This window comes from Saccostrea echinata, unplaced genomic scaffold, assembly GCF_033153115.1.
Source record: "Saccostrea echinata isolate AGI-Se365-2 ecotype Australia unplaced genomic scaffold, CSIRO_AGI_Sech_v1 ptg000028l, whole genome shotgun sequence".
Taxonomy (NCBI): Eukaryota; Metazoa; Mollusca; class Bivalvia; order Ostreida; family Ostreidae; genus Saccostrea; species Saccostrea echinata.
In genome coordinates, this window is record NW_026889777.1 from 9,258,042 (window position 1) to 9,271,296 (window position 13,255).

General features: G+C 34.1%; 1 protein-coding gene across 1 annotated transcript; it reads left to right on the plus strand.

The window, feature by feature from the left end:
• Positions 1 to 2,754: 2,754 nt before the first annotated feature.
• Positions 2,755 to 11,075, plus strand: LOC133193719 (short-chain dehydrogenase/reductase family 9C member 7-like). The gene is made up of 4 exons (XM_061329664.1): positions 2,755 to 3,088; positions 5,003 to 5,264; positions 9,100 to 9,263; positions 10,502 to 11,075. Exons 1-4 carry the CDS (start codon positions 2,776 to 2,778, stop codon positions 10,714 to 10,716), a joined length of 954 nt encoding a protein of 317 aa, XP_061185648.1. The 5' UTR covers positions 2,755 to 2,775; the 3' UTR covers positions 10,717 to 11,075.
• The last annotated feature ends 2,180 nt before the right edge of the window (positions 11,076 to 13,255 follow it).

The window sequence follows — 13,255 nt, forward strand, 5'->3', positions numbered from 1 at the left end:
GAGCTAGGCGCCGAGCGGTGAATTGGTAGGTCATAACTAAAGGTGTGTATTATTCATAAATTAGAACAGGATATAGATTATTTATTACAACAAATATATCGAAGAATGTCTGTAAACAAATGCAACAAAACTTCGAGTTTTCAGTTTCTGCAATGGAGGGATCTTTGTAATTACTCTTATCGTGAAAGATTGCAGACAAATAAGCTAGGCCTGTATTTATATCGGCAGTGATGATGCGGATCTTAAGTGGCGATGACACATTCACACATAATTTATACTGTATAATGGCTATTCATAGGAATAATTGTAACCGTTTGTATTCAAACTTTTAAAAAAAATGTCTATTTTCCTTTAATATTAAGAGGATCATGGGCCACAGTGCTCACCTGAAATTTTTAAAATCAATATGCTCTCTCCAGCAAAACACTTTTAAAGCAAGCTTGAAAATTCCTTCCCGAAATTATTATGTATATGATTAGAAACTTATATTCTATATAACTAGGTCCCTGGTATTGTGTTTTTGTAAAAATAAGTGATCATATAATTCTGTAAAAATCTTTTTAAAGCTTTATTTAGATCTAAGTATATTTTTTACAGGAGTTGCTCCAAATGCGTAAAAATAAATAAAGAATATTTTTTAAAAAATGCATACACTGATTACTGAAGCACACAAAGGACGCCATCTTGTTCCCTTTCCTCCCTTCAACGGTTTTAGTAGGGGGTGGGGGGCAATCGGCAATCCGGCTCCAAAAAAAAAAAAGAATCTGACCGAAATATAAATAAATAAATAAAAAGAGATAATAAACTGTCCGAAAAAGTGAGGGGCCAACTTCCCGAAATCTAACAAGCTTTTTTAAATGAAGCTGTCCAAATCCTGCAATTTGCCGGTGTTAGACCTTCCAGCAACAAAAAGTGGGGGAAGGGGGGGGGCACCAACCAGCATCTTAAAGATAATTTATTTACTATAGCAAAATACTTTCCTCAGAAAAAATACCCCCCCCCCCCTGCATTCTACGGCCCTACGATTTCTGCCGACTCGCAACCACAGATTTTTAAAATAATTTTCTCCTAAGATGATTTGATGTGTTGTTTAAGTTGTTAGTTTATGATTTTTTTAAATCAATATTTATCATATCGTGATAATTTTGATATTTTTGGAGCATGTCCAAGGCATAATTACATACTACCTTCACCACTAAATTATGCAAGTGAAATAGATGCAAAGCATTTTTCTTGAAAAACTGTACACTTAGTTTACTTTTCTGTGCATTTTTTTTAAATAAAATAAAAAATAAAAAAAATAATAAAAAAAATAATTTTCAGTGAAAAATATTGTATCATTTGCAAGACTGAAGTGTAGTTTATTCACTTCTAAAATTTTTCAATATTTATAAATCATTTTGTCCCTGTAATTAATATTCAGAATTGTGTTTATTTCTTACACACTCCAATGTTGCACGGGGAGCAGTTCATGTAACAACTTTTAATAAAATCATAATTCATAAATATTTGATGACAAATGAAAAACAAATTGAAACGTAATTACAACCATTTAGTCTTAGTCTAATCAGTAGTGGATTTAAGGGGGGGGGGGATCTGACGCGCGCCCCCTTAAAAATGTCAATGTTAGCGTAAATCAGTTTCGTACAGAAAATGTAAAAATGTCTACTCGGTAGACCTCATTTTTACCCTACAAAATCTCTAGAATCCAGGAGCTTCGCCCCCTGGGCCCCCAACAGGGCTACGCCTTGGACCCACTGGGGGCCTCAAGGTGGCCCAAGACCCCCTGCTTATACTTTTTGCCCCTCACCCCACTCAATTCCTGGATTCGCGCCTGGTATTAATCAAATTTTTAAAAACTTATATTCATAATTTTTATGTATTTTATCAATAAGAAATTATTCCATCGAACCAGTTAGAAAAATAATGTCTTATTTCCTCATGTGCAGATTTTAAGACAAACACAAATAGATCAACCTCTTCTGCGGCCGATAATGATGACAGTAATCAAGCTAAAAATCCATTGAAACAATCCAGTTTGAGAGAAGAGCAACCACGGATCTCTAAAACATCAGAGGTGGGATAAGGTGCCACGGAGGAGTAAACATCCCCTGTCGACCGGTCACACTCGCTTTCTGTTCTTTGACATGATTGGGTAAACAGAGAAATCCGTAGTCAATTCAGTATAAAAATAATTGCCTAACAATTTGTATGAAAGGCGTCGGTCAACAATCGATCTCGCCACAAACTGTATTTGCAAACAATATCATAGTATTGACCATAGAATTTGCGAAATTTTGACTTCATACGAGATTGTAGATACCCTTGTATCGTCAACTTATTTGTCAGTAGCCCACCTCATTGAAAAAAAAAACTTCGTGCGCAGAACGTGCTTTCTCGTATCGAATCATATCTTTATATGCAGGTGATAATGGTATATTGCTACATAAATTAAGGAAGTTGGCGATAGAAAAGTTAAAGTCATGTTGCATCTCTGAGTCGGATGCTGCATTAGTCTTGTTCCAGATCCCTTGCACTTTGTTATCGGATTAAGATAATTTGGAAAAAGACTTACTAATGCTGTATTTGAAATGTATTTTGATCGGGTTAATGATACCTCATTGAAATTAATAAATCACATATAAATGTGATTTTGTGATATTTCAGTCTTGTGAAAGTAATTGTAACAATTATTTATGTAGAGTTCTTTTGCATGATAAATCGCATACATTTGAACACTTATTTCAGTTTAACACACCTTGTCACAGAACAGACATGTGGCTCCCTCTGGGTATCGCACTGATCACTGTATTTCTGACGGTCAAGTTCCTTCTTAGCCGTCTGAGGATAAACAGAAAAAACAGTGACCTTTTTGTACTGATAACTGGATGTGACACCGGGTTTGGCTACTTAGCGGCAACAGCATTCGCCAGAAAAAGAATTCGTGTATTTGCTGGATATCTAAAAGAGTTCAAATTAGATTCGGAACCATCAGAATATTTGATTCCAATCCAGTTAGACGTTACCAACGAAAAACATATAAAGAAGGCAGTCAAAACCATATCCGATCGCATACCACCAGATCAAGGTACGGTATAGAATCGGTATAGGTCAAAATTGGTGACCTTTCTTATATCAAGTCACCGACTCAAATTGTATAGTCATGCACACGTCATGCTAAAAGTCTCATATATGAAAGACCCGTGTTTACAAGTATTTTGTAAGTATTAAAAAATTACAGAAGGAAATTGAAATCTTATCTCTGCAGAATTTTCAACTTCTTGAAAAATAAGGCCATTTCAAAGGCTTTTTTTTATGTGAAGCGTCCGCGTGCACCTTGGTTTTTGACAACGCAGCTTAAAACAAACAAAACAAAATCAGGAGTCCTGAAGTTGATTATTCTGGTCAAAACCTTTGAATTCTGTCAATTTATATCTATATTTATCCAAAAGCTGTGTACTAGATATATATTAAGCATTTAATACTTTTTTGGGCTATGGAATAGATCTCTGAGAAAAATAGATTCATGAAATAAAATCCTTTGAATGACGTCATTTTTCTAACTAAAAAGTTTGTTTTAATTTTTGGATTGTGTGTTTTTTCCTAAATAGGTAGAAAGGTTTTTGAAAGATGGGTGGACGCTAAACAGAAAAAAAAATGGAATGGCCTTATTTTACAAAAGTGGGGCTCATTCATATGCCGGTATCAGAGACATAATTTATAGCATGATATCTCTGCCGGTATCGAGGTCAGAAATTAACGACCCAGTTATGGAGAATAAAAGACGTTAATGCAAAACGAACAATTATAATTTCGCAAAATATGAACTGAAGTACAAAACTAACAACTTAAAATGAAGCCAAGAGACTCAATTGCAAAATCAACAGACTCCGTTGCAGAACAGTCATTATCTGAATTATAACGCCAGATTGCGCGAAAGTACGAAATTATGGGTTCGACTCTGTTATTTTTAAGTACATGTAAAATTTAAATTGTAGATTGTAAAGTAATTTTTTTGCGAATTGTGCTATCACAACTTGTAAAACTATCCTGTGCAAAATGTACAATAAAACTATGTCAATGCACAACATTATAATTTGTGTATACTTGTCAACTCGTGAAATGTTACATTCCAATAATGAAGGCCGTCACGGTAGCTTAGTCGGTAGAGCGCTCGCTCCGTGATCAGAAGGTCACGTGTTCGAATCACGGCCGCGACTGAAGTAAGTCCATAAAAATATAGGTAGTGTCATATTGTAATTTTTGAATTCACCGGGTGGTAGTAAATACAAAAATTACAATATGGCAACTGTCATATTGTAATTTTTGTATTTACTACCACCCGGTAAATTCAAAAATTACAATATGACAGTAGCAACTGTTCATTCGCTAAGCGCTCGGCACTTTGAAGTGAAAGTTGCGGGTCTTTCGGATAAGACCTTTCGGAGGTCCCGTGTCACGGTAGGCGTTGGCCCGATATAGAAACCTCACTGCTCAATGGCCCTGAGTGCCGAGTAAAAGTCTAAATTTGAAACCCTTCACCGGTATAAAGGTGACTGCTCTATATGAGTGAAAAATTCTCGAACAGGACGTAAAACAACATACAATCAATCAATCCAATAATGAAAACTTATGGCAGGCTCAATGATTTTGGCAATTTTAGTACAAGTATATATATATCAAGACTTGATGTCAAGCTTTTAAAGTTGAAGATGTGTTGTTCTTGCAGAAATTACTTAGCCTATATTTCTAGGTAAACCTTACATAACTTTTCGTGACCCAAAACTAGACACAGGACCAACTTAGACAAACTTAAATTATCACTTCATGGAGAAGTTTTTAAGTTTTTCCGATATATCCCTATTTTAAACTTTAATGTTGTGTCCAACCCTAGGACCCCGTAGAATAAATTCGAATTTTCACTACATTTGTAAGTGTATATATTTATTTGTCTCATCAAAGCCCTTCTGAAAATTTGGTCATTTTTCTTCTGATCTTTCAGGACTTTGGGCAGTTATAAACAACGCTGGGGTGTCTTTACATACAGGTCTTTGCGAGGCCCAAACCCCAGATAACTATAAGGACTGCCTGAATGTTAATTTATTCGGAATGGTCCTGGTGAACAAACACTTCCTTCCGCTTCTCCGTAAATCCTCGGGACGCATCATAAACATGGCTAGTATTGGAGGAAGATTTGCCTTTCCATATTCATCTCCGTATGTTGTATCAAAGTTTGCAGTTGAAGGATATTCAGAATGTTTAAGGTAAAATTGCTCAATGTTGACAAACGGAACGTTGCATTATCTGCCTTTTTCATCTCCTAAATCTTGAATTTACTGGATGGGAATAAAATCTGTAAACATAAAATCTATAGAAGTTATTGCATGTTTTAATAATTTTGCATTTACTCAATCCCATTCATCTAATTACAGATCTGCGACTGACATGTATGAAACACATGTACAGTGGCTTTATGAGAAGGAATTCTTTGAAAAAGAAATGCATTATTTTAATTGATTAGGTTGTCATACGTTTTATTAATCTTAACTTTATTTACCGATGGACTATAATCTTTTTCTGATATTCGAAAATTTCCAATGACAATGAACTTTATTCCCATAACTGAAAACAGTGTAGAAAAGATGCAATATGTACAAAGTTTTGCGGACAAACAGATTAACTCGCCCCCGTGGCGCAGTGGTTAGAGCGTTAGCTCTACATTCGCGAAGTAAGGCGTTGATCCTAAAGTCGCAAGTTGGAATCCCACTGTTGGACGTAGAGAGCGGTCCTTCTGATGAGACCGTATAAACTGAGGTGCCGTGTCGCAATAGGTGCTGGCACGAAAAGATTCCTCACTGCTTAAAGGCCAAAGTGCCGAGTACAGATCAATGAAACAATGAAATGTTTTCTTTCAGTTTGTTAAAACGGGAATTACGATTTCAACCAAAGCAGTGTTATGTATTTTTTTTTCTGCAGTTGTTGCAACTGTTAGTACATGCATTAACAATTTAACAAAGAAAGGCATCATGTTAAACATGTAATTAATTAATCTCATAAAGCAGGATTAAGAGTGTACCTTAAAAACTATATTACTGATCATTAAGTCAGGATATATTTCATAGATGGAAGAGCCCACTAGGGCTGTGTATTGAGCAAAAAATTTCGATACGATGCAATACAATATTTTATAACGCGATATGCGATATATTGGATTCTTTAACAAGTCTATCAAAAAGTCTTATATATCATTTAATGCTTGAATTTTATAAAAACTAATTGTTTTGCAACTCATTTTAAAGTTCTTGTCTCACTGTCATTATAAATTACACTTCAAATTCAAACTTTTAACGACTGTAAATAAACTCAACATGTTAAATAAAGTTGTTTATGTATTTTGTAATAATTATCTAAGATGTGCTACCTCCTTAATGATTATATCATTATTGGTCCATTTTAATTCAAAACAGTTAAATGTAATCTTTGGTGATTGAAATTCCCAACTTTTTCACAGAATTAAATACAAACAAGAGGCCCAAGGGCCTTGAATCGCTCTTCTGATAAACTGTACAACCTATCACTTCTATTTGAAACCTCGAAGTATCCTGTATATTTAGATAAAGCATTGAAATTCCAAAGGAAGGTCATCATGACCTACATTTTAGATAAAACACTCTTGAGAACCCAGGATGATTTTAAGCCAATTAGTACCTGAGAGTAGGTCATGGTGACCTACTTATCACTTGTCATTCTCTGGACCCAAGAGACCAAAGTTGCATAAACTAAGTTTGATGATTCTAAGCCAATTAATACCTAAAATATTTTTAAAATTGTAACCATAAAATTTCAAAAGTAGGTCACAGTGACCTACTTTCAGATGACTTTGAGGACCAAGATGCATCAACTGACAAAGTTTGATGATTCTAAGCCAATAAGTACCTGATATACTTAAATAAAGCCATAAAATTTTGAAAATAGGTCACACTGACCTCCATATCAGTCAACTAACTCTGCGAACCCAAGATGCATCAACTCACAAAGTTTGATGATTCTAAGCCAATTAGTACCCGAAATATTCAATTATAGTCATATAAATTGAAAAGTAGGGTCAAGGTGACCTTCTTTTCAGTCGACCTACTCCGAGGACTCAAGATATATCAACTGACAAAGTTTGATGATTCTAAGCCAATTAGTACCCAAAATATTTAATTAAAGCCATACATTTTCAAAAGTAGGTCATGGTGACCTACTTTTCAGTCGGCCTACTCTGAGAACCCAAGATGCATCAACTGACAAAGTTTGATGATTCTAAGCCAATTAGTACCCAAAATATTTAATTAAAGCCATAAATTTTCAAAAGTAGGTCATGGTGACCTACTTTTCAGTCGACCTACTTTGAGAACCCAAGATGCATCAACTGACAAAATTTGATGATTCTAAACCAAATAGTACATGAAAAATATTAAATATAGCCATAAAATTGTGAAAGTAGGTCAGGGTGACCTACTTTTCGGTTGTTTTATTTCGAGGACCCAAGATGCATCAAATGACAAAGTTTGATGATTCTAAGCCAATTAGTACCAGAAAATATTTAATTAAAGCCATAAATTTTCAAAAGTAGGTCACAGTGACCTACTTTTCAGTTGTTGTACTCCGAGGACCCAACTATGCATCAACTGACAAAGTTTGATGATTCTAAGCCAATTAGTACCCAAAATATTTCATTAAAGCCATAAATTTTCATAAGTAGGTCACGGTGACCTACTTTTCAGTCGACCTACTCCAAAGACCCAAGATGCATCAACTGACAAAGTTACTTTGATGATTCTAAGCCAATTAGTACCCGATATTTTAATTATAGTCATATAAATTGAAAAGTAGGTCACGGTGACCTACTTTTCAGTTGACGTTTTTCGAGGACCCAAGATGCATCAAATTACTAAGTTTTATGATCATAGGCCTTAAAATATCCAATTAATGCCTCTAAAACGCTTTGAAATCGAATGACTGCAAAGTTCAAAAGTAGTTCACGGTGACCTACTTTTTAATAAATATATTTTATGGCCCCAAGACTGCAAAGTTCAAAAAGTAGTTCACGGTGACCTACTTTTTAATAAATATGTTTTATGGCCCCAAGATGCATCATCTTACAAGATTTAATGATTCTAAACCTCTCAGTATTCGAATTAATGACCTTAATTGTTTTGAAAAAAGATTAGCCATAGAATTCAAAAAGTAGGTCAAGGTGACCTACTTTTAAGTTGACGTACCTCGAGGACCCAAGATACATCAACTGACAAAGCTTGATGATCATAGGCCTTAAATTGTTTAAAATATGCCTCTAAATCATTTTGAAAAAGAATGGCCGCAAAATTAAAAAAGTAGGTCACCGTGACCTACTTTTGAGTCATCATGATATGAGGTCCTTAGATGCATCAACTGACAAGATTTGATGATCCTAGTCCTTATAGTAAGCAAAATATCAACATTTTAATAAAATGTAATTTTTAGTCAACATTGAAGTGTCCTTGAGACCACGCCCTTTGCCCCAGGGTGATGCCTTGAACAATTTTTAATCTTCAACATATCCTCATCCTTTTGTGTAAGCTTTTAGCAACCAGTACTTTTGTTTCTATTTTCCTCATTATCTCCCCTTGTTTAAGGCTCACAACCCTTGTTTCAGTATAAACCGGAGCCCTTGGGCCAAGGAAACCCTGTGACGAATTTGACAATAATTGGCCAAGGGGTTCTTGAGTTATGGCCCATATTCTAAAAAGTTTACGCACACGCACACCGCACAAATGGCCGTAGCATTAGCTCTTTGAGCCTTTGGCTTAGAAGAGCTAAAAAAAAAATTGCCTGTCTGATACGTATTGGAAGTTATTTTTTTCGATACGATACATTCTTGAATATCGAAACGTATCGATATATCGATACAGCCCAAGAGCCCACTTTTTCAATGATCATACATGTTGCTTTAAAATCCGGTTCTAACTAGTTTAAATTTAATGGATTGATTAAGAAAAGTGGTTTTCATAAGGAATAAAGGATAAAATATTCACTGAATGTAAATATTTTCTCATAAACCTCTTGTATTTTCAGGCGTGAGTTATATCACCAAGGTGTTTCTGTACATGTAATAGAGCCAGGAGCATTCGACACAGGCATGCTGATGCGCTCGACACCTATTGACTTTGCACAAAGAACATTTGACACACTCCCAGACGAGGTGAAAGACTACTATGGCAGAGATTTCTTTCAGAAAAGTATTTTTTTTTCAATATTAATTGCTCGGTGAAATGACTGCATACTCTTAAAATACATTACTATGTACACATCAATGGGGTTAACAAGAAAGCTGATCATCCATTTTAACTCTGTTACCCCCTATCCTCCCCCTTTTCATTCTTTTGATTTCTAGATCACCCGGCCCTACTTCATTACCCATTCTGATACCCCCTTTAAAAAGGGCATATATTGCTTTGAACCTGTCGATCGGTAGGCTAAGTGTTGTCTCCACGATAATGACGATATCTTGAGAACCAATTGCTTTACAGACTTCAAATATAATACACTAGTTTCCCATAAGAAATACATGACCCCTATTGATATTGAGGTCATAAGGTCAAAGGTGAAATTGAAAATAAAAGAAGAAAAGAAAAAAAGATGGATTATCAGCTCAATATATTGAGAACCTTTTGCTTGATGGACATCAAACATGGCACACTATACTTCCTTGTAAGAAGTGAATTGCTCCTAATAAGTTTGAAATCAGAAGACCATGATGATCATATTGGACAAAGCACAATACTGCTCTCTCCATATCTTGAGGATCCTTTGCTTGACTGATACTATACTTGGTACACTGATTCTCCCACAGGAGTAGATAATTTCTATTCAAATGAGGATTAAACTGGATGTAGAAAGACATTGACTGCTTTCATTTGTTCTCCCTTCAAAATAAATGTCTGTAGTGATTTTGAGGTCTCAAGGTCAAAGGTTAAACTGTCGTATGGCAGCTCAAGGCCAAGTTTAAAGTTTTTCTTCAAATGTAGGTCAAACTCCGAGCTCAAGGTCAAGAGATCAATTAGGTACCCAAAGAAAGGTCGTGTCAAAAGGAATACAATACGAGATACGAAAGCCCTTGCAGAAAAAAAATCAAAAGCTAGGGGCAAGGTAAAAGTTTTTGCAAACAAACAGATTATCAGGCAGACACATGGACGACAGTCCAAAAATATATGCCCCGAATCTTTGATTACGAGGCATAAAAAATATCATGAGTCTCTAGGATATCTTTTGTAGATCTCGAGATTCACCGAGTTATATATGTACACTACATGTACCTTCGTGAAAATTAAATATACATATGTAAACTCATGTTAAAATCAACTTAATAAAAATCATTTCTTTAATTTTACATTTTATTCTTTTTTTTCTGTGATATCTGAAAAAAAAGCAATATGTGATATGTTATATGTATATTTTCAAATTTTCAATTTGGCAGTGTCAAAGAATATTTTACGATTCAAAGGCAGTAAAGACCTTAACCAGGTGACAGAGGCGTATTACCACGCCCTCACGGCCCGCTATCCCCGGGCCTACTATAAGGTGGGGTGGGACGCTAAGATCCTCTTCAGGATTCTTATCTACCTGCCAACGTGGATCACGGATTTTCTCGTAACATGGATGTTTCAGAGGCCTGCCGGTGCTAAATTATAATCTGAAAGACTTCTAGTTGGTTGTGAATGACTCAGTAGAAGATTTCCTATCTTGTACATTACCGGATGTATCTATAGAAGGACGTCCACCCACTGTATATAGTATACAGTTATGGACTCTTTCGGTGCTAAATATGGTTTATGTTTATGCACCAGAAAAATATCAACACTGATCGAAACCAAGCCGGCGAGAACGGTTTCAAATATGATGAATATGAAGTTTTATGAACTGATTTTTTTTTTATAGATTATAAATGGACTATATAACTACTAAAAAAAAAGAAAAGACAACGTACTTCACTTTTCATTGAATGTCATATTATAATTTTTGAATTTACTGGGTGGAAATAAATACAAAAATTACACGATGACAACTAGTTATACTGTATTGTATTTGTAATTTTTTTTTGTATTGACTTACCAAAAACAGTAAATTCGGAAAATTACAATATGACATGAAACCGAGAATGAATATATATATATATATATATATATATATATATATATATATATATATATATATATGACTGGAAATCAAAAAACAAAAGTAACTATAAAGTAATATATATATATATATATATATATATATATATATATATATATATATATATATATATATATATATATATATATATATATATATATATATATACATGTATTTTCATTTTGGCATGGCAAAACTTAATTTAAAAACGTTTAATTTAAAATTAAAATTTTGTTTGAGGACATTGGCAAGTCAAGGTTTTCCGGAGAAAAAAGGTTTAATACATGGGCTTTTTTAACTTATGAAATAGTGATTGAAAGTGATCTCCCGTGTAGAATTCTCTAAGCGGTGAAAACCAATAAAGCGTATGTTTACAGAGGTAAACAAAAGCACGTGCACTTCTTTCTACGGGTAGAATCATCCATATAACAAGAAAGACAAGAAAACATTGATGTAACCATCAATTGTCGCCCGGGAAATAAATAAAGTAAACAATGGAAATTAGTCTTTATCATCAAACCGCTTCGATATGTGTGAAAAAGGCATGCGTCTAAATGATGGAGACGATAGTCGAGAATATTTTGAAAACTTATAGTCGGATGAAAATCAAACAAAAACGATACTCTTTTAAACTTTATCAATTCCTCAAGTAAATGTTAATTGGCTGCATAAAATATAATTTGAAACCAGACACATGCATCACCTATTTTCAAAAATATCTTTCACTTTAAGAATATAAAACACGAACTGTGTAAAGTACATTTTTACGTTTTTATGCGATAAGTAAAATTCGATGTTCTAAAAAAAGGGAACTGTCGTTTTGTCGATAGTAAATGATAAGCAACTTTATATATTAAATATGAAAAACATATATATTTTTACAGATTCACTTCATGGAAGTAAATATATTGTGTATCTCGTAATTTATAAAGGGAAAGAACATTCTGATTAACAATCTTTTTAATGTTTAGAAAACCTTTAATTCTGAATAACTTCTCCCACCTCAATCCCCATATACCAACACTTAAACTTATATGCATAGAGCAGCCCGGTCCTCCGGGCTGCAAAAAGTAGTAACAGCTCTGTTGTACATTGTATTCAGGGGACAAAGAGCCAACAGGTCGTCATTTACCATAGTTATGCTCAGTATGCTGGGAAGGGCAAAGATGTGACATATGTTGAAAGGTAGACCGACTGAGATCAGTTCTTAGGTTGTATGAAGGAAGCAGCATTTAGTAACTACGAATAAAAATTGAAATAAATCCATGCCAATATTTTTATGACAATGTGTTTCAATCAATTCAGTCAATTACATGATAGAATCAATCAACCAGTCTTGACTCTCTTGACCATTATGAATAATGTGTAATTATAGCTGTTAAGGGAAGTAACTCAAAAATAAAGATTGGTGCCGGTATGTCCATGTCTTGTTTCTATATATACATTTTCAGCCAAAATAACTATAAGTCATAGGAAGTGAAGATACAATAATGTATATAAAACAAAAACTATATAAAATAAGTGGGTTTTAGAGAAATATTATGGTAAAAAATTATGTAGGTCCCTTTTATCAACATTTTACATAGGAAATGCATTGAGAATTGCAAAAACACTAATTTGATAAAATCTAAAAAAGAAGGTTGGCTTGGTAGGTTAAACAATCCAGAATATAGCCTGTTTAGTACAATTAAACCTACTCAAGAGTTCTTGAAAAATTCTATACTATAACCAGGAACCTTGCCAATGTCCTTAAACACCTACTTGCTCATTACACATGTAGAGAGTTCTACGTGTATTTTGTTTGAAGTTATACGTGTAACAGTTAGCCAAATTCGTGCAATTCATCTATTTTCAAGATACAATTTCAATTTGGGTGAATTAAAAAAAGACCGAACACTTATTTATCAACCTGCACTAAAATGTCAGGAGTGCAACATCTTTTTGTGCATTTTGAAAATTTTATATTTCTAAAGATCTTTGAAGTAAGTAATAATGGTTTTAACCGTTTATGTTGGAAATAAAGACTTTCCTGATAAAATTCAATATAGTGAGCTTT